Below are 21,507 nucleotides of genomic sequence, written 5' to 3' on the forward strand. Positions count from 1 at the left end.
ATAAACCAAGTCCTTGTCAAATGTATTACCTCCCATGTTGTACCGCGCTGTGCAGATCCGATCCATTTAACCACCATTTGGAAACTCCATACTCCCCGCTATAACTCAACCTAAACGCCGGTCATTGCCTGTTCGCGAGAGTATCAGGGACCAATTTGTTAAAAGAACCCAACCGATGTTCCTCCCACGGTTACCAGCAAGAGAAAATCAGTAAGGAAAGAATTAAAGAAAGAAATATAAAACCACCCTGTGCCTCTAATGCATATCGTATTGTGGCTCGCATGCCATTTAGCTTTGTACAGTTAACCGCCCTGTCTCGATCCGCCCGACTATCCTATCAGGTAAACTTGGATGTCCCTTTCTGACAGAGTAAGTTCTGCTAATTGAGTTGCAATTGCAACGGCAATGGTGTGAGCGTTCTTCAGACCAATATCGTACCAAAAATATCAACAAGAGACTCTATGCCTCGCATTTTCTTCCCTCGCCATGAGATCCCAAAATCACCCCAGACTTAGCGACAAGGCTAGATCTTTCTGTCGGTCCCCCCTCCACGATTTCCGTTCGAGGCTTTCGATTGGGTATATTGAATTAGAAGCCCATTTTCATTTGATCTGTAATTGTTCATGTAATTGCTTCAATTCATCAAGAGGATCTCTTGGGATTTCTCCAATTTATCAAATCAACCTCAATCTTTGCAATAAACAGTCGTCAAAGGGAATAAATAAAGTGAAGCAATTTCAATGTGCCAAATAAGAAAGCCTTGCGCGATGCTCTTCGTGAACATTTTTCGTATATTGCGGGCCCAAAGTGGTACGGTGCGGTGCGTAAATAGAAAGCGGAGGCGCGGAGAACATCAATCTTCTGCTCACCAACGCAGTTTTGTCCCACAAACTAACCAAAAGCTGGTGGTGCTTGAATAGCACCAAATCCACCATGATTGGGTGCACCGTCTTCGGGTTTCATAGTACCATTCAAAAGGGGACAGAGTCTGAGGGTTAGGAAAAATAGTATGTCAGCAAATGATGATGTATTGGTGAAAAGGGCACAAAATTGAGCAAAACATAGAAAGGAGATGTAAATGGGTCCTTGGATACTTCCACTGATATAGGAAACAGAGCGGAAAATGGTTCGTCTCAGTCGGCTCCTTGAGCAAGAAAACAGAGCGGCCTCAGTGTGAGCACTTCCTAGCTGGAGCCTGTGATAGAACCTAGGTTGGAAAGAGAAAGGGGCTGATTAATTGGCATTGGGGGCAGTACTTTTTGTTCGTCTTGATGTGACCCGTCTGACCACAATTTGCACACTTCCTCGTAGTACCAGTTGGCTTTTCAATGCTGGAAACGGGAGTTCCGGATGGGCCAGGAGAACCAGGGTTAAGAAGCTGTTGGCTAGCCATGGATTGTTTGGACTTCTGCTTTTCGCGGGCGTGACGACGATCCTTGTTGCGCTCGAGACGGTCGAGTTCCTTTTGTACTCTGTGGTTACAATGTTAGTTGTGGCCTATTGGTACTGATGGAAGTTTCGAAGGGGCAAGGGAGTACATACTGCATCTGTGTAGCTCTGTCAAGATCTGCATCACCCGAAGGAGTAATGGCATAAACACTGAAAACACACTGTTAGCTATCGTCTTCAAGAGGAAACGCAAAAGAAATAAAGCAGGTTAGTGAGCATTACTCTGAATTGGCAGCCTCTAGGACCTTTTTGCGCTTGATATATTCCTTCCAAACGCGCATATCTTTGACCGTTTCGACCCGCTCTTCGGTTTGTCCATAATTGCCCACTTTGACCTTGCGAGTAATACGCATGAATTTCCCCGAGGTATTGTCCGTGTTGCTGACTCTGCTGACTTGGCTAAAATTATCGTCGCCAGCTGCAGGGGTGGCCGTGGAGTGTGGAGTGGGTGCCACGCGAAATCGTTCGTCTTCGTCGACTTCTTCTAATTCATTTGAGATGTGTTCGTTGGTATCTGACAAAGTCGACTTTTGCTTCTCCCAAATATCACGAATAGCATTGTTGTAGAGCTCTTCTTGCTTCTTGACATTATAAGTATGCCCGCCGTTTGCCTTTCTCTCTGCGGCTATAGCAGCTGCGGATGTCGCATTTGGACCTTGAACAGCGCCAATGTAACCTCCCTTCATGGAGGTTTGTATCATACTGATTGCAAGCCCACATCCAGACGGATCACCATCACCATGAAGTTCAAGCATTGCCTTGCCCGAAGTTGCGTCCAAGAAAGCTTTGCTGGTGTTCCAAGGGGTAAGCTTGAAATCAATAGGTCGGTCGACGAATGCTTCATCGCCTTCCTCTTTTTCTGTCAATTCTGAAAGACCAGCATCTGCGAGATTTCTACATCCAACGTGCATCGCATCAATCATGCAGCAATCCTCTGGTTTGACTAAGGATCGCAAAGCAGCTTCATCGGGAATGATAGTACCTTCCTCAGGACGCCAAACTTTTTCATTCTTATCGTAGACCAGAATCTCCTTCAATTTTGCTCTGTTCTGCATGTCATTCGTGTCGGGAATGTGAGCAGTAAGCTCGGCTATTCTCAGGGACTGGGTGTTACTACGTCTGATTTTTCTGAAAGCAATCATCTTAACCCGATTCTTGGTAGCATTTGTAACAGTCCTCGAGTGCGGGGTTGGTACTTTGATGGACGGAAATTGTTGGCCTGCAACAAATAGATTATCTATATTGCGGAGGTGCCATGTTGTACCATGAACTCCCGTAGTACTGCGCACACAGAGGAAGTCGGTGTTTTTAGGTTGGTGCTTGAATATTGGAGCGCGATACATTTCATTGTGCAGAGCTCGAACGGTTTCGCCCGGATCCACGAAACCGAAATTTGCGAACGGAGACTTATCCTCTGGCAGGAGAATAGTAGTGTCGCCAATCTTGTCCTCTGGAGAGGGTCTATCCTGGTCTTCCGCATCCTTACGTCGGTAATAGTTGATGATTTTGTTACCCATGCCGAAGTTTGAAAGAACTATAGGTTGTTCCTCGGAATATTCAATCAAAGTAGCAGTGGAGTAGAAGTCGCCTAGTGTAAGGTCTTTTGATTCTTTGTAGACTTCTGCAATAGACATCGTTCTAGCTTCCTTCTTCTTTCGCATGCCTGGTTTTTCGAAGGTGACAGGCTGATTGAGCCATTTATTGAATCTGAGGGTCGGTCGATGTAAGGCTCTGGCCTCCTTGGTGTATAGTTTGACCTTGTAATATGGCCATTGAAGACGTAATGCAGGAAGACTATGCTCAACGGTAAGGTTTCCAATAGCTGCTCTGACCTTACTTTGATGGTTCTCCTTGAGAGCATCGTAAGCTTCGTCGTTTGAAATATTGAAGCGCTCCCTTAATTTCGTAGAAATGATGTTGTTTCCTCCCCTGAAGTTTCCACCTAGACGTTGACGTTTATTAGCCACCGAGGTGAATTTGAGCTCTTCTATGAGGAGGTTTGGATCGTTAAGATCTAAGAAAGGGCGCTTGGCCGATATCGCAACGGCCTTCTGCAGATTATCGAAAGACGGGACAGCAAATTGAGGGATATTAAAATAGTTCTTCTCTTCTGCCTTTGGCTTGTTCTTGCCTGAATACATGAATTCAAGCCAAGCATCGTCGTCTCCCTGCGCAACTGGGGATTTCGATTGAGCCTCTATAGGTATCGCATTGATCTTAGAATCCCAGTCATCACAAATCATCTGAAGATCCGCCCAAGTCACCCCGCCAAGTTTCTCATCCTCCGCTGGCTCTTCGAAATCGAAAGTTTCCTCACTCTCCGCCTCATCAGCAGATTCTTCAATGATAGCAACAAGCCCTTTAGCTTCCGCTTCGGCCACACGTTTGCGCTTATCGCCTGTCGCTGTTCCTATATTGCTGCGGAAAGATTTTTCTTGGTCGGGAGCGAGATCTAGGCTGACTTTTGTAGGATTTAAGGGTTTAGGTTGCTTCAGCGGTACTTTTGGGACAAAATGTGCGAGCTTTGGAGGTAAAAGTTCATTGAAGTTCAATATTACACCGGGTTCGAGACTTGGAAATAACTGCTTGGCCAAATCTGATTCGGATTCTGCAGGAGCCGGAATCGATAGATCTTGGTTGTTCAATCTAGCTTGATTGTAACCTGGAAAATTGAGCTCCAGTAAGTCTTCTTCTTCAGCAGGCGCATCAGGTAATTCCTCAACTGTAGTTTCTGCAGCTTGTGATTCTCCATCTTGTATTTCAATATGTTCGTCAAACCCGAATGGCGAAGAATCTCTTCCTTCTCCAAATAGATCGTCGGTATCATGGTTCGTGCCAGCATCGTCGGTCAAGGCGGGCAAATCGACAGCGCTTGGTAGAGAAGCTTCCTCCTCCTCTGGTAAATCGTCATCGCTGATATCCTCGAAATCCTGCGCATCATCTGCCTTCTCGCCCAGGTCCAAAGGTTCGTCGCCAAAATTAATCTCGCCATTCTCACCACTCGCCCTCAACACACTCTCCAGAGCCTTTGCGTCTTGTTCATCCTGGCGCTTCCAATCAATCTCAGTAAACTGAGTAAATTCCTTGGGTTCGGGTTCGGATTCGGCCATCTTTGCGATTTGGCTGATCACTCCCAAGAGTGATGTTGTGCTGGAATGGTCGTGATCATACAAATATCGTTTGCGCAAAAGGAATTGTTGTTGAAAAGGATGTTCCTTGAATTTTTTGGGTAATGTGAGAGTTCTGTGAGAGAGGTTGTCGTAAAAAAAGTTGTCGAAGCTAACCAAAGTAATTAGACAGTGGTTGAGATGGAATGGATTTCGAATGATATCTCGGAATTGCACAGTTGGCGTGTAATGTTATCTATAATACAGTACCTATGGATAAGAAACCAATCACGGGACCGTATTCGCTCTGCGGGGAAACAAGGCCACAGGTACTAGGCAAGGCAAGCTCGCAGGTAGGGGTAGATTTATTGATGAAACAACTTGGAGTAACATATAAATTCGATATCAACCACACAACACTTCAAGACGCCAAACGATTCTCATCCCATTATGAGAAATTGTATGAACAGAAGAAAGGATGAATAACAACAATAGTATTGATGTATAGATATACCTCCTACCCAGGTATTCGACGAAATACATTCTTTATCGTTATGCATGATGCATGGCATCATATCCTATCACCACACAAGCTCTCTATCCGCTCATATGCCCCACTACAAACCAAGTGACATCTGAAGAAATGTCTGAATCACAATTGTTTGATAGATATCTTGACAAGCCATTATAGGACTCGCCATAGTTCGACCTTATATTCACATCCTTCATTTCTATTCTATTCAATCATGGATTCTACATCTCTAATCCCCTCTGCCTCGAAAGAAGAACTTGTGAGGGAATACGTGGGCAAATCACTACACGATGTACCTTGTCCTGCAGTTGTACTTGATATATCGAAATTGAGAAAGAACTGTACCGATATGCTTGAGACTGTAAACTCTTTAAAGTGCAGTTGGAGAGCCCATATCAAAACCCATAAGGTACACGTTCTTTCGGGAGTTCTTGCTCCTCATATTCCCCCGTCTTCTTGTCCACCTTATCTTATTTCATATCAGTAGTACTGAGCTTACTTTGAGGGTGGTGTCTGGTTGACATATCTACCCATTGTTTCGAATACGAAGCACTGCATGAACTGGAACTGTTATTATGCATATTCAATATTCATACTGATCAATATGGAAGACAACGGAATTGACAAGATTACAAATTGGAGATGGGCCTGGACCAGCCAACATCGTCGTTTCAACAGTTGTAGAGGCAGAGAATATTGTCCCTCTACTCCTCGAGTACAAGAGTAAGGGAAGGGCTGTCAATGTGAGTTGGTCATTGTTCCGTCTATGATCGGGTTTTTGTATTTACAAAGACTAGATACTTTATAGCTTTCCCCTTACTTCAGGAGTAGTCGACCGATTATCAAAAGTTTCTACCGCTCTTGGACCCAATGGTATATCTCTCATGATCGACCACCCATCGCAGCTTGGCTCTGTCGCTGCCATCCATGAGAAAACAAACATACCGCCTCTTGTTTTTATTAAAATAGACATGGGAGGCCACCGAGCTGGTGTCATCCCCGGTACAGAAACGTGCTCTCTACTAATCTCCTCTGTCATAACCCTTGCCAAGCGTAATGTATGCATTCTTCACGGACTATATTCTCATGCTGGACACTCCTATTCCTCAAACTCTCAAACTGCAGCTCTCGATTATCTTCGCCAAGAATTTGAAGCCCTCCTCATTACATCTGAAGAGGTTCATTCGGTAGCTGCTACTAAAATGCCCCTCGTGCTTTCTGTAGGGGCTACTCCAACTTCTAGTGCCATTCGTAATCTTCTCTTACCGTCAACTTCTTCCGAGGGATTAAACGAAATCTCTGCTCTGAAGGCTACCATGGGAGCCATTCGTGATGTGGGCTGTGAGATTGAAATACATGCTGGAGTGTATCCAATGCTCGACATGCAACAGTTAGCTACCCATGCATTGCCAGAAGATTTACTTAGTGTAAGACCATTCCACTCTCAGATTTGTCGTTATCATGTAATGACACACAAAGTGGTCTTCCGTCGCCATCACAATCCTCGCAGAAATCGCTTCACTCTACCCACCTCGAGGTAAATCTGATTCCCCCGAAGCCCTTATCACGGCCGGCTCCCTCGCTCTTGGCCGTGAGCCTTGCAAGGCATATCCCGGCTGGGGCATTGTCTCACCATGGAACCGCACTTCTTTTGCTTTGCCAAATACGGGCCCTGAAGGTTATTCTGGTGTAAGTATACCCTTTTCACTGAACAGTAAAGTAGCCGACAACTAAAATAACCACAGTGGCAAATTTCTCGAATCTCGCAAGAACACGGAATACTAACCAACCCGGGAAAAAACGATTCGGAACTCTCCATTGGCCAAAGAGTTCGCGTCTGGCCTAACCACGCATGTATCGCTGGGGCAGGATATGGATGGTATCTGATTGTAGACGAGAGTCGAACAGGAAAAGAAGATGAGATTATTGATGTTTGGGTAAGATGGCGAGGATGGTAGAGTGAAATTCTGAATCGCAGTCTTAGAGCAAGAGGTTTAGCTTTGTCATGAATTTCATTGTGCACATATTCTAGAATCGAAGGTATTATATCTTAATCTCAGCGCGCACTGGAAACTCCTCCAACGCCAGTCCAATTCCCACCTTCCACTTTCATTTCGTACCACCATAGATCTAAAGCATAACTTTTGGCTTCCTGCAATAATTGTGGGAATAGAAAGTAAGTTTATTTGCACCTTTTCTCCACAATACTGGCACCAAATTCCTCGTACTCCTTTCTTGAAATCCACATTTGATGGAAGGTTCCCAAACTTCCCAAGATACTACCTCCAATCCACGAACCAAATCTTCTCTCTTGTGTAAGACCTGCAGCTTGTAACTTGATTCTAGCACCCGGGTATAAAAGTGATAATTCGTTATTCAAACGATCTGTGAATCCATTAAGTAGTGTGCTCCCACCTGTGACGATAATGTTCTGCAACAAATGCGACCGTAGATCCATATCAACCGCTGCAATAGAAGCCTTGATCATCTCGGGGAGGGTTTGAGCCTTTGTGGGAGCAGACTCGTTGTCTACAGGTAGCGCAGCCTTTTCGTCCCACATGCCTTCTGTAACATTGAATCGCTCTACACCCCACATCTGGTTCGAACCATCTGGCATCTCGAATACCCGACCCGGTTGCTGTTTCGCATAATCCACATTTGTGGTTAAAGTTCCGGGTCCGGTAGGAGCATTCAGACGATTTGGTCCGCTCCAAACTTGCACAACCGATTCTTTGAATTCTGTTAAGACACGCTCTTCTTCTAAAGCGCGGAAACTGGGCGTGGGAGGAATTTTGAAGTTGCGGTAGGTAGCCTGGGCTGGGGCACCTGCGTCAACGGGAGTTTTGGATGAGATCATAAAATGCGGAGTGAGCTCGACTTTGGGTTCTACGGTGTTGAACATGGCGCGGATTTGGGAGGATACCCAGTTGCCAGCGAGAGGGGATCTCTGCACTGATTTCTTGAGTACAAGTCCATCGTGTACGGCGATAACTGATGCATTTGATGCTCCAACATCGACCACCAACGCTGTCGCCTTGCCGCCTCCAAATGCTGCGAGGACGCTGTTTCGGGCGAGCCAAAAGGCAGGGCTTCCCCAAGATTCCATAGCTACTTCAATAGCCTTTTCTCGAGATTTGGCTGTATTCCATGCAGTTTCCGTCATTAACAGTGGGTGTTCTTCCAAGGGTTTTTCGTGCGCATCCACATCCATATCAACCTCCATCTCCTCTGGTCGATCATTTAGTCCGTTGGTTCTAGGATCCGCCTGCTTGAAGCTGGTAAGTCGCGAAGTAATAGCATATTTCCATAACTGCTCCGCAGTATCCCAGTCTTCAACAATTCCATCCTTGTTCATTGGATTGCGGATTTCGAGGTTCGCGCTGGGGTTGTGAATCGCATTGTCGCCATAAAATGATTCTCCATCACGAACACCATAATGTGAGTTGATGAATGATTTGGGGGTATCTTCTCCCGCAAATCCGGCGCGTATGCTTGAGTATCCCGGGTCAATGACAATGGCTGATACTTCATCTAATTGATTTTGTTAGTAAAATGTTCATGGCCCTTTGAGGTGGCTGGCTAAAAAAAGTATTTACCTCCTCCATAAACGTCAGTGGGTTGCATTGACGAATTCATTGTTTGTGATGCCATGACGATAAGAGAATATTGAGAACGGAAGGTTAAGGCAATCGAGTTTCAGATGATAGGAACCAAAATTATAAGAAGGCTGATAAGGTGTCGCGTCGTCGATCTTGTAAATAAATGCGCTCGAATTCGTGAAAGTTACAGTTTAGGTCTAGGCAACTTTAAGCGATGAAAGCTTCGGAATACGGAAGGTAGAAGCGATAGGCCTCTGGTGAAAATAGAACCCTTCTACGTTCTTGACCCAAAGTTTTTAGAGGATTATTGAATTGAATTCTCACGACACACTTTTGTTTGAATCCCTTAAGGCTCCGGCCGATTTCACGCCCTTGTTCTTGTTGGAGTTGGTGATGGTGATGGTGATGGTGATACTAACTCATGCCTCTTACATGTGACTCGGAGCTGGAACAACATAATCCGAAACGCTTGGTGTCAGCAATTGCTTTTCATCAGATTCATCTCACCCCTTTCTTCGTGTCATTTGGACTCTTGTTGTATTATTAGCCAAGAAGTATGTATTTTCCGTGATTTCAAAGTATACTTGGGGAGATTTCCAGCCTGCTTTCTTTCCACAAACTCTCATTCTCAACATAGCACACACAGCACTCGCAATTCTTTCACATTCAATTACTGTGTATCCATCAAGGCCCATGATGCAATCTTTCGATGATCTCAGAGCAGGGAAATACAAAGGAACAAGACGGTTGAAGTTATCATGTGGTCTCACGGAGTTCCCTCGAGAGATCTTGGATCTCTACGATACACTCGAGATTCTTGATCTATCTAATAACCCTCTTGCGACACTTCCCAAAGAGATTCACCGACTTCATAAACTCAAGGTTGCTTTCTTTTCCGACTGCAATTTTATCAATTTCCCCAAAGAATTGGCTCAGTGTCGTTCCCTAGAAATGATTGCCTTCAAAAACAATGGAATGGCTACGATCTCCGAAGGAGTCTTTCCACGCAAGTTACGGTGGCTGATCCTTACCAATAACAAGATTGAATCTCTGCCACACAGTATTGGAAACTGTCATAGACTTCAAAAATGCATGCTGGCGGGAAATAGCTTGACGTCTCTCCCTGACGAAATGTCTCATTGTCGGAAGTTGGGCTTACTGAGACTGTCGGCCAACAAGATCGCTTGTTTACCCCCTTGGTTGTTCAGTCTTCCTGAATTGTCATTTCTTTCGTTCTCTGGAAATCCTTGCACTCCATCAAATGAAGACAATCCAACATTAGATGATATTTCTTGGTCAGACTTGGAGATCGATCACCTTCTGGGAGAAGGAGCTTCGGGTATAATCTCAAAGGGTGTGTGGAAATCGTCTACAGCCGAAAAGAATGTCGCTGTCAAGTTGTTCAAAGGCGAGGTGACCAGTGATGGCGTACCAGCAGATGAAATGAATGCATGCATTACCGCAGGTCGTCATCCGAATCTCATTGATCCAATCGGCAAGATTCATGGCCATCCAGAAAAAAGAGGATTGGTACTTGAGCTCATCCCTCCTCACTATACAAATTTGGGCCTTCCACCAACTCTTGATAGTTGTACACGCGACGCTTTCAATCCAGAAACTGTCTTCTCGATTGAGAAATGTCGCACAATTCTAATCTCTATCGCATCTGCGAGTAAGCATCTCCATGAAAGAGGAATCACCCATGGAGATTTGTATGCGCATAATATTTTGATCGATGACTCCGGTCATGCTCTTCTTGGAGACTTTGGCGCTGCGACAATATACCAAAAGGGTTACGAACATTCAGAGGCGATCGAAAAGATGGAAGTCTTCGCCTTTGGTCATTTGATTGAAGATATGTTGGGTTTGGTGGCGCGAAAAGTCGTTGCTGCGGATAATCTCAGTGTCTGGGATGAGAAAGAGGGGTATGCAATTGAGGAGTTGAACCAGCTGCATTACAAGTGTACCAACCCTATTGTTATGGATAGACCATTGTTTTCTGAGATTTGTAAGGAGTTATGCGCCTGATTGGATATAGACTTTGTTGGTTATTTGCCGAGTTTATTTTGACTTTCAAAATATTCCATGATTCAGATTTAGAACAGCTAGAAGGGTGATAGAATACAGATAGAATAGACAGGAAAGTATGCCCAAGGTGTCATATCTTCAAAATTTATTTCTGTTCAATCGTTGGTCACTTTCCGCTTCTATTGACCTTTTCACCATTGCACTAGCGGCACAATCTACCTCATTCGCCTAACAAACATATCTGCAAATCTCGCATCACTTCTCGTCAAATGGTGGTATTGACAAAGCGACAATCTAGCTTAACAGTTAGACACGACAACTCGAGGTGCGCGCGGTATCTTTGTGGGGAGCATTCGATCCCTTCGGAGTCAGGGATACCGCGAAATAGGTCAACAGAGATGTAGCGCGCCTGGTGCACCGGGCGCGCGAACTCTTTTGCCTACTAGGATTGTGTTTTTTTGGGGGGGGGGGGGGGGGCCGGGGGGGGGGGGATTTAGTAAATGTTTCATGGCGCTTTAACGTCTGCCGTTGTGTGTAGTGCTTGGTCGTTATGTATACTTTTTTGGCCTTTGAGTATTATCATTTTTTGGATTGCTTTCTTTTGATAGAGTGAGCAAGTGGGTCTTATGTTAGGATAAAGAAGGCGGTGGCTTCTTAACACTCTATTGTAATCGCAGTGCGGAGTGAATCTAGTTTGAGACGAGAATAAACTGAGATATGATAGCAAGCCTTGGAATTTCTGTCATGCTTCATTTAATATTTACGTACTCACTGTTGATAGTGGTACGTAGAGTTTCGATTATGAAAGGTGCTCAAACTATGATTTTGTCATAGGTGTCAAATGTAAGCTGTATTGTGAGAGTACTAGAAAGTCGAAATGAATAATGTAACAGAAACCGCGGAGCCCACATTTGCGAGTGATAACTGCACGCGCCATGATGTTCCTGAAATCACAAAGACTGGCAGGCTCCTTGTGTCAATCCTTTCTCATCACCTGTAGTAGTCAATCTGAATCAATTTATCATAGGTGAGCGGAAGATCTAGACTTCCAACGTCGTTTGGCCGGTGTTAGGAGATAAGATATCCAATCACGACCATTTGGGATCGCATAGTTCCACCCAATCAAATCACTCTACCCACCATTACAGATGACCCACCTTAGGGAATACGATATGAGGTTAGCTTTCGCCTTACGAATATGAGTGAGTACGAAAAGCGATTAGCCTGAATTCTAAAAATCCTCAACGAGACGATACAACGGCGAATATCAACTAATGTTAGCTGATGTCGAGCATAATGAAATCTCCGTTTCCTTGAATTTTATGAATTTCTTCGGGGTTCAAATTGAGATGACTCCGAACTTCCGAAGTGAGGTAGGTATAAAGGCAAAGATATGGCCTTCTCTCTACTACACAGTTACATCGTTTTCAATCAACTATATTCCAGAAACATCGTTTGAACATCTCTCATATCATAATGTCATCAACAACAACAAATTCACAGCATCTTGCTGCCATTATTCCTGAGAAGGGCGGTCCCTTTGAAATAGTTCATAGACCCACCCCGATTCCCGGTCCCAAAGAACTCCTTATAGAGGTTCACTCAATTGCGTGTAACCCAATCGATCATTATATGCGCGATCACGGGTTATTTTGTGCTACATACCCCTCAATTCCCGGATCTGATATATCTGGCGTCGTTGTTTCTGCCGGCCAATCTGTGCCAGCTGCTGCACCGAAAGTGGGAACACGAGTAACCGCTTTTGCACCCGCATTCTTCACAAAAGGCGATCCAGATTATGGAGCTTTTCAGAAGAAAGTTCTTGTGCCAGCTTCAAGTGTATGCCCGTTGCCTGACGAAATAAGCTTCAACGAGGGAGCAATTCTTCCAATGGCGGTGCAAACTGCGATGGCTGCTTGGTATTCCGTTGGCTTGGCGCGTGACACAAAATTTACACCTTCGGATAAGAAAGGAGCTTTGGTATGGGGTGGAAGCAGCAGCGTTGGAGGGGCGGGCGTACAGCAAGCCGCGAACATGGGATATGTGGTATATGCAACCGCTAGCCCACACAATCATGAGTATGTCAAGAAACTCGGTGCCTCGAAAGTATTTGATTACAAAGACAGTGCTGTTGTGGAGAACATTGTGAAGTCTGCAAAAGAAGATGGGATCGCAATTGATTTGGCATACGATGCTGCTGGTGCACTACAACCCATCTTGGACATCTTGAAAGCTACGAAGGGTGATAATATCGCCAATTTGGCATCAGCAATACGATTAAGTCCCCAGCCACCAACTATGCAGGGAATGAACATCAAATTCGTTTCTGCGCCAACAGATAATGCCGAAAGGGATGAATGGTCACAATGGCTCTATTGGACTTGGCTAAAGGAGAAACTGCAAACGGGAGAGTTTGTACCCAGCCCGAGCATCAAAGTAGTAGATGGGGGATTGGAGTCCGCAAACAAAGCATTAGACGAGTTGAAAGGAGGGGTCAGTGGTGTGAAATTAGTGTTGGAAGTATAAATGATTTTGAGCTGCAGTTAGAACCGTTCTCATCTTTTGCTGAGAAATCGATCAACATTGATAGCTCCACATTCTTCTTGCTGGCTATCTTCCCTCGGTTGCTAATGAATTGTGTTTTTCGGCCATGTCAATTTCTTTCCACGATTGTACTGTTTTCTAGATATTGAATGTTTCTTCGACAAGTTTTTCGCTCAGTTTCCACAGTGCCTCAGCATCTTTTTCGCTAGTTGCGTAGCTCCTAGTCTTTGAATTAACTTTCTCATCAACGATAAACGCCGGAGATAATGCTAGAGCTTCTAATCAGCAAGCTCGACAATAATTGAAGACTGGAATGCACCTTTGAATGCAGGATCCAGTGCGGCACGAACGACTGCCCCAGCTGCTTCTTGTCTTGTGACCATCTTCTGAGGGTGGAAATATTTGCCTGTTTTCTGGTATGAGTTCTTGAAATAGATGCTGGTAAAAGCCACTTACCCTCATCTCTCTCTGTGGCGAGCTTGTACGCCTCTGCAAGTTGCTCTTGATCAATGCTAGAGTTTTCAAGAATTTTTGTTTCGAAGGTGACTTCAATGTTATCAATATAGCTTTTTTGTACAACACCATACATAGTAAGCGACTCACTTCCTGGGTGCACGACTAATGTTGAGACACCTTTATTGGCCAGTCTTTTTCCTAGAGCGATGTTCCAGAGAAGCATCGCAGTCTTCGATTGTCCAAATGCCTTCCAAGCATTGTAAGTTTGCCCTCCCTATGACCGAGGTCCGTTAACCGACGATTTTCGCAATGGGAAAGGAAATAGGTCGACATGCCTCGAAGTTAACGTCATCAAGGCTCACCTCGCCCAATTCATACCCCAAGCTCCCCACATTAACAATCACTGCATCTTCTTCTTTCGCTGCGATAATCCGATCCATCAACAAGTTGGTCAATAGAAAGTGACCCAAGTAATTTGCAGCAAATTGACCCTCAACACCCTGCTTTGAGGTTGTATAATTTCGTACGCCCATGACTCCGGCATTATTGATGACAACATGTATTTTCTCAATCTCCAATTTCTTGATGGCATCTGCTGCTGCGCGGATAGAATCATTGTCAAGTAAGTTTAATGGGATCCAGACAACATTGATGTTGGGGTTCATTCGTCGAATGAGGAATATGACGGAGAGAATTTTTGTTTTTTGGCGACCAGCGAGAATTATCATTGAAGGGTTTGACGATGAGGCAATGGAGAGGGCAATTTCAGCTCCGATCCCTTCTTCACTGGGACCGGTAATGAGAACTATATGGGGTGTTTAGAGTAAAATCAGACAAAGACGAGATTAGGGAAAATGTGAAGTGCATACAGGTTTTGCCATCCGCGTGCTGGGAAAACTGTTTGACCATATCAACGGCATAAGTGCTCCTATTCTGGATTTCGCCTGTAGCCATAATTAAATCGTTAAGGCGATTGTTTATGTCTTCCTGACGATGTTCGTTATGGCTTTTGAAGCGAATTTAAAAATTGAAGTTGAGCTCAGAAAAGACGTCTGCGAAGACGATTTTCCTCATAGGGTGCGAGATCGATATATATATAGCCAGCCAATCTGCTGTCATGACGACTGCTTATCGCAACAGTGTGAAGATTACCGAGTGCTTCTCCTTGGTCCCAAGTAATGTACTGCGCCTTTCAGTGCATTTCCGTCTCGGCCAGCTTGGTACGTCGGTCTTTAAATCAAGCTACTTTACGGAAAGATAAGCTTCCAAATTAATTCCTGACCCCGAGTGGTCGAAATCTACGCAGGACCCTTCAATCTCTCAAACAAGTAAGACCAACCAGGAGCGTATTTCCGCAGATACAATTTCTGCACTTCTTCACTGTAGTCATGACGAATCTGACAGGGCCTGTAGCTTCCAAGATCCAAGAAGCTTCTACCACAATCATCTGAATTGCAATTTGATTCGCCATAATTTATCTTCAGGGCACCGATAAATGCACCGACAACTCAACAAGTGGACCTTCTGCGGGCTGTGTAAGCCCTACTACTAGCGTACCAGCTGACCGGAAATCCTAGTTTGAATGACTCGAGCCATACGATGCTTGCAGAATTATAGGATTCTGATTCAAGGTTTCTATGCTTCCAGGTCGGCCAAGTCCGAGTTCCAATGGGCCGGTAGGCCTAACAGTTATCCTTGAACTCGAGCCTTTTGTTAAGTGGGTGAAGGCTGATGTGAAATATATAAATTGGTTGTGTTTAATGGGCTCTTGTCAAAATATCCTAAATTGCGTAGGGTTCTACCGCGGTCTACATAGCATTGGAACTCGTAGGTCAGAGGAAAGCTTTGTGATTTATCTAACGATATTACATTTATCTCTCACGTGAATTTACCTCCGCATTGAACACGATGTTGCATTCTGTTTCCTCCCTTATTGAATATTATTGAAATCCCCTGTGAGTAGATTTCCACGGTTTCTCCTCCATGATTCCTCCATAGTCCTATCTGGGAGAAATCACAATTTCTGCCAATCCAATATATGCCGAAGTCATTTCAGCCGCGAAATGCTCTGCTTGCATATCATTTGGTCCATTTAAGTACGGAGAATCTGCTCTGATGTCATTTCATCAAGACCAAGCAATTTAAACCAACCATTCAACTCCTTCACGAGATCATCTTTGTCCGTGTAAACAGGTATACCCCCAGCCTCTAGGTCTTCCTCGAATGCATTTCGATGGAATGTAGCAATCCTGGTATTGGGGCCACCCATTTGCCTGGAGTAGTGGACGAGCTGCGAGCGCCAATGATAGATAAATTTGCGCATTGTGAGGATGATCTCGCTAACCTTGGATCGTGAGTCTTCTCCAATGTAGGCTATAACTATGAGGAAATGCAGAACTTTGATGCGTTCTTCCGGTAATGGTGCCGGGCATGCAACTGGGTCGATCAGGTAGTAGACGGTGAGAAGAAGTCTCAAGGACCCTTTGTAATCCTGAGTTTTGGTGCGGCAGTCTAGATCAAATTGACCGCCGAATAGACTCATGTATGCTCTTCTTAGACCAGGGCAATCGTGGCCGAATCCATAGGATTTCAGATCAGCAATAACTCTGTGATCGATCGATAGTTGTTGTTTCAGTTTCTCCGTGTCGACTTTAGGGTTGTAATTGTCAATGTAAATTGAAAGCATGCGCTCTCGAAGATCACCTGTCGGTCCTAGATTTCCTCGAATACATAAGGTACATTTGCAATCAAGCTTTTCTTTTCTCATAAGTTCAAGACGGCGGGTTTCGTAGTCATTCCAAGAACTGAAACGGCGGGTAATCTCAGTGTTGGCAGGGATCGAACAATTGGCTTGTAGAATGTATGTCTTTCCATCAAAGTACTCGCGAGTGTTGGCATTGCAATCGTTTCTCATGATTGTGATGAAGGGCTCGTAGCAGCCTACAAATGTATTTGTTACTACGGTTAATATGCCTTTACTTTGAAAATAATAGAATGAGCTTTATCAAATGAGCTATACTTACAACCACAAGGAATGCTCGTTGGAGAACTTGTGTTCCAATAACTTATATCATGCCTATTGAATTGACATATGAATGGTTGGTACATCGGAATAAATTGATGAACGGCCTGTCATAGTGATTAGCAATACTGTGCAAAATATTTGAACTTGTCAACTTACAAAGCAGAGAAGATGGAAGATTGAATCTTCGTGCACAGGCGACTCTGCAAGAAGTTTCATATTCAGACTCAAATTTCTGTAGGAAGTTTCCATAGAAGGTCCGTAGTCATATAAATTCCCTATCGGTGCTGAGAAAAAATCCCTCATTATTGCATCTGTAAGAAGATTTGCCTTGGCCATGCATAGGAATCGGATAACGAAGCGGAAATCCGTACGTTCAATGAAGGACTCTGCCAAAGGCTCTTCGGACAAAAAGTCTACGAAAGTAAGACATTCATGCTTATGATGGTGTTCAAATGCTTCCTTCTGGCATCCCTGTTTTGTGTTAGCTTTCCAACCAGATTCAACAAAGTGAATATAACGATAATTATAAATCTTACCTCGTCACAGTAGTGGTGCACCCCACAGCTTCCACATTGGTCGAATGGAATAGCTGTCCCGATATCTCTTTCTACAGTACTGACAGTCCCTACTCCATGCTCCACGCTCTGGTATGCAAAGCAGTTATCGCAGGTTCTTAATCTCGTGTTGATTTGTTCTACCTATAGGTATTCAAAAGTTAGTATATTTTGAAGCGTTCAGGTTCAATGGAGGGCCCTTAGTTGAGTGAAGTATTAGGAATGTAGGCATCTAGAATCATAGGTTGCTGAGTGAATGAACAAAAAATTTCAATCGAGTCTTTTAAACAAATGATAAAAACTGTAAGAGCTCCGTTTTGTAGAGGATCTCAAAGTCACCAGCGCTTTGCTTTTAATGAAATGAGGTACAAGGTACTCAGTAGATCAATTCCTCGCTCTCAAAGACAATACATAGCCATCTAGAGCTATAGATGAAATCATCTTTTGAGAAATCTGAAATGAATGTGTGGTGTGACCCTAAGATTTTGAGGAAACGAAACAATCTTCAAGATTATTGAAACCCACAGACAAGAAAATCGGGAGTATATAGATTGGAATGAATGTGTTTTGAAAGCTTTCCAACCAGTCCGCAAGTACACTTCAAATGAACACTGATCATGCCGTCAAAGGCAGATGTGTGTCAGACTAGAAAGGCCAGAATTTCTTAAAAATATCTGCAGAAAGGACATACAGTCGAAAATAAGGTATTGGTTCCATAGGCAGGGGCCAAAGTCTGCAGCTTGCGGTTTGTAGATTGTAAGTGTTACAGATATTTGGTTGATCTGATTGAAAATTCGTCTAATCACAAAGGACAAGTGTACCAAGAGACGATTATGAACGAAAAAGGAAGGAAAGAGGAACATAGAACCACCTACAATGGCGAACAAAGGCTTTTCGATCGTAAACAATATATCTCCAGGGGATACAGCCTTATCAACATAAAGACCTTTGTTTTTGGGATCGATGAGAGAGGGGCGGACAGATATTGGAACCTAAGAATAAAATATCAGTTCAATTCAATCAAAATGCAATCTATGATTCATCATGTAGGCGGAATAAATACTTACGATACACTCAATACGATCAGGGATGGAATCTTCAGTAAAAGTGTCAGGAGAAGGTCTGGGTAGATCATCAATCATATCAGTATCAACGACCAGAGGGGGTTGTTCTGTAGCCATGATTGTGGTACCTGGTGGTTGTGTGAAAGTTTGTGGAGTGAAAAAAAGAGAGAAAGCAGGGCGCAAGAAGTTTTTAAGACTGAGATAACCAAAGTTGAGGTGAATTTAAACTTCAGTCAATTGAATATTTATGTGCTCTGGCATTTTGAAAATTCACTGGGACTAATAATGTACCTAGTTAAGGGAATTAGGCAAAGGATGCAGCAACCTGCTACCTGATAGATGATCTTCGGGATTTAGCAGTATGACATGCATCTTTTTGTTACTTCAAGATTCCAACCCGCATGCATAATGTTCTCCAGATACCTTTGCCGCATAATTGAACTCCGTATTTTTGAAACCACATTAAGTGTACCCCAATACATCATCCAAAGAACCTTATTGACTTCAGTTCAAAAAGACGCTGGCACACAAACATCATGAAGCATGCGTTCAACCATTTCTTAAGAAAGAGCAAAAATCATTCCTACATGAGATGAGTTCAAATGACTTTGCGCATATTTTTGTACCGGAGCATATTGTAAGATCTTACATTGAAAGTCAAGAGTTCAAAGCAAGTTCTTTGTCGTTTTTTTGAGCTGGCCCCTGGAATAGCCGAAGTTTCACTTGATGAAAACTATTTTCTCAGAGACAACAAAGAGTATCCAACACATTTCCACTTATATAAAAGTTGAGGGTTGGGTTTCAAAGAGCTGTATGTCAGTTTTGATTCTGAAGAAGCGCAGATGCAGGTGTAATCATCGGTTCAAGTGCTCAAGAGCAAAATTCTCGAAATTCTATAGAGTACAGACAGATTTTTGAAACTGCTTTTATTCGTTGATGTGCATCTAATGGTCACTGATAGAGTGGAGAATAAACGGTGACAGCGATCATTTGATGTCACTGACACTATCCCCAGATTTCGGTTACACCCGAGAGTATAAAATGCGAAAGACAACCAATGAGATATCATCAATACGAGAGCCCATGTCAATTAGTCAGGAACGTGGATGTGCACAGACTCGACAGACAAGACAAGCTTGATCTCGTCCGTGCTTTGAATCCCTTCCCTCAGCTACCTATCTATTTCAATATGCTCGTTGAAATCTATCAATTACAATGTTTCCATAAGAGACTCTTCATTTATTGATTTCTTGACGACTCGCCATTCCAAATCCTTCAAGCTTAATTTAATTCATTTGGTTTAACATCAACCTCAGTGAAGGGTTAGTCGTGATTGAACAGTACCTAGGTAGGAAAAGGGCATAATGCGAGTGTCACTTCTCGCGATAGTGATGGGCCTTCTGTATGGAATTATAGAAGCCTCCCCAGCTCGTAGAGCAGGTAAGTAAATCTTGGCTGCCTTCTATTTAAAAATTATTTTCATATTGACTTATTCTTCCACAGAATCTGATGCAGTAAACTCCAGCGATCATTCCTCGACTGGCTCTCCTACTTCCACCGCAATAGATGCCTCTGCCACAAACAAAGCAACTCCAGCAGCAGAAACTACAACCTCGATTACAGATGAAGGATTGAACCCATGGGTCACCGTCGATGCCAGCGGACATGCGTCAACAGTTACACCCATTCTTACGACGATCAATAGTAAAGTCACTACAAGTGATGCTGCTCCAGCACAATTGACTGCTACCAGTGCTTCCTCTCTCTCTGAAGCGTCAAAGATATCTACATCTAGTGAAGCGGTACCTACACCGACAGGTGGTGGAGCCTTTGACATCTGCCACAATCTCAAAGGAAAGTTTGCACCGTTTTGTAAGCCAGACAATGGGTCTAGTGTATATGTCGACGAGACATATTATGGTTAGCACTTCCATCTTGCTGTATCAGGCGATCGCTGACATTTGACAGTTACTTGGGATGCTCGGTACTTCGCTGGGTCGAATGTTTCGGTTTTTATACAGGCAAACTATGTAAATGCTTCAGGAGGAGGGGTACAAGCTTTTCAATCAGTGCCCACAAGTAACAATCTTGGTTTCATTGCTTGGAAGATAGATAGAAGCTGGTTAAAGGGCATGAAGTTCAACAACGTAACTTTGTTTGTCACACCCACCCAGAAAACGGATATCGTTTCCGTACAAGGACCAACAATTATGGTGACTACTTCTCCTGCGCCTGAGCCATATCGTCAATCTCCAAGCAAAGCTCCACATGGCGCTTCTCTCTATATTGCTCTTCCAACAGTCCTCGCGTTTATTGTCCTAGTAATTGGAGGAACTTGGTATTGCAATCGAAAGCATCGCACCATTGGGATGGGTAGTGTTATGGGTCGACGCCAGGGATATGGAACTGGCTCAAGAAGACAAAGAATGGGCTTAGGAAAGAAGAAAGATCGAGCAATCATGTTGAGAAACCAAGAGTTAACAGCCAATGGCCAGTATAGGGATATTCCAGCATCAAGAGTAGATGATCCAACGATGCATTATCGCGATGAAACGGGTTGGGATAATGATGAGAATTTCAAAGATGAGACCAGAAGATAAGCTGGATCAAGACTCTGATATTCAGAATAAATCCCAGGTGTGTATGATTATGGAAACAGTCGTGGGATATGGACGTAAAAAAACGATGATGGCATAGAATTTTCACGGTTATTGGCTCTGAAAATTTCGGGTTTAGAGTTGTTGATAAAGCAGTATAATATTAATGATTTTTGGCTTCAGTGTCTAGATGTTTGGCATTCAAATACTCTCTGAATACCCGAGCTTTTAAATCAGCGAGGTCTTTTGTGAGCGGCAAGCCAATTCTAACCCTCACTTGTGATAAGGGTAAAGAGCTTCTGTGGTAATTGGGTGATGTATCCAACATTAATATTTTGATGAATTTCTCGGTGTCTCAGAAGCTTTCAACACTTAATTAAATTCGAGTGTTCGAAAATTCTCATTTCTTAAACTATATCCCGGGTTATTGGACATAATAGTCGCACCGTATTGTTTGGTAGGTGCTTGGATTTTGGAAAGGATATTATCTCGAAGATATCTCAAACGAATGTGTTTTCTTCTATGTCGTCTAGAGAGAAGGCGAGAACTAGC

At 43.7% G+C, this 21,507-nt stretch overlaps 8 protein-coding genes across 8 annotated transcripts; 4 read left to right on the forward strand and 4 right to left on the reverse strand.

The window, feature by feature from the left end:
• Positions 1-891: 891 nt before the first annotated feature.
• On the reverse strand, positions 892-4,559 carry EAE98_001099 (uncharacterized protein; the record flags this gene model as incomplete). Its single annotated transcript, XM_038948716.1, has 4 exons — positions 892-988; positions 1,257-1,472; positions 1,543-1,599; positions 1,672-4,559. 4 exons carry the CDS (start codon positions 4,557-4,559, stop codon positions 892-894), a joined length of 3,258 nt encoding a protein of 1,085 aa, XP_038814982.1.
• A 441-nt stretch (positions 4,560-5,000) lies between these two features.
• On the forward strand, positions 5,001-7,100 carry EAE98_001100 (uncharacterized protein). The gene is made up of 5 exons (XM_038948717.1): positions 5,001-5,497; positions 5,700-5,831; positions 5,886-6,515; positions 6,568-6,777; positions 6,834-7,100. Exons 1-5 carry the CDS (start codon positions 5,303-5,305, stop codon positions 7,044-7,046), a joined length of 1,380 nt encoding a protein of 459 aa, XP_038814983.1. The 5' UTR covers positions 5,001-5,302; the 3' UTR covers positions 7,047-7,100.
• A 170-nt stretch (positions 7,101-7,270) lies between these two features.
• EAE98_001101 (uncharacterized protein) lies at positions 7,271-8,739 on the reverse strand (the record flags this gene model as incomplete). Its single annotated transcript, XM_038948718.1, has 2 exons — positions 7,271-8,619; positions 8,685-8,739. 2 exons carry the CDS (start codon positions 8,737-8,739, stop codon positions 7,271-7,273), a joined length of 1,404 nt encoding a protein of 467 aa, XP_038814984.1.
• Positions 8,740-9,380: 641 nt separating this feature from the next.
• On the forward strand, positions 9,381-10,715 carry EAE98_001102 (uncharacterized protein; the record flags this gene model as incomplete). Its single annotated transcript, XM_038948719.1, has 1 exon — positions 9,381-10,715. The coding sequence occupies one exon, from the start codon at positions 9,381-9,383 to the stop codon at positions 10,713-10,715; it is 1,335 nt and encodes a 444-aa protein (XP_038814985.1).
• Positions 10,716-12,191: 1,476 nt separating this feature from the next.
• On the forward strand, positions 12,192-13,241 carry EAE98_001103 (uncharacterized protein; the record flags this gene model as incomplete). Its single annotated transcript, XM_038948720.1, has 1 exon — positions 12,192-13,241. One exon carries the CDS (start codon positions 12,192-12,194, stop codon positions 13,239-13,241), a length of 1,050 nt encoding a protein of 349 aa, XP_038814986.1.
• Positions 13,242-13,397: 156 nt separating this feature from the next.
• On the reverse strand, positions 13,398-14,669 carry EAE98_001104 (uncharacterized protein; the record flags this gene model as incomplete). Its single annotated transcript, XM_038948721.1, has 6 exons — positions 13,398-13,528; positions 13,579-13,665; positions 13,716-13,805; positions 13,863-13,989; positions 14,078-14,520; positions 14,585-14,669. 6 exons carry the CDS (start codon positions 14,667-14,669, stop codon positions 13,398-13,400), a joined length of 963 nt encoding a protein of 320 aa, XP_038814987.1.
• A 1,138-nt stretch (positions 14,670-15,807) lies between these two features.
• Positions 15,808-18,475, reverse strand: EAE98_001105 (uncharacterized protein; the record flags this gene model as incomplete). Its single annotated transcript, XM_038948722.1, has 6 exons — positions 15,808-16,655; positions 16,739-16,844; positions 16,897-17,211; positions 17,277-17,438; positions 18,170-18,286; positions 18,362-18,475. 6 exons carry the CDS (start codon positions 18,473-18,475, stop codon positions 15,808-15,810), a joined length of 1,662 nt encoding a protein of 553 aa, XP_038814988.1.
• A 1,247-nt stretch (positions 18,476-19,722) lies between these two features.
• EAE98_001106 (uncharacterized protein) lies at positions 19,723-20,958 on the forward strand (the record flags this gene model as incomplete). Its single annotated transcript, XM_038948723.1, has 3 exons — positions 19,723-19,798; positions 19,862-20,278; positions 20,327-20,958. The coding sequence occupies 3 exons, from the start codon at positions 19,723-19,725 to the stop codon at positions 20,956-20,958; spliced, it is 1,125 nt and encodes a 374-aa protein (XP_038814989.1).
• Positions 20,959-21,507: the final 549 nt, after the last annotated feature.

The sequence above is a fragment of the Botrytis deweyae genome, assembly GCF_014898535.1.
Source record: "Botrytis deweyae strain B1 chromosome Unknown BDEW_002, whole genome shotgun sequence".
NCBI classification, from domain to species: domain Eukaryota; kingdom Fungi; phylum Ascomycota; class Leotiomycetes; order Helotiales; family Sclerotiniaceae; genus Botrytis; species Botrytis deweyae.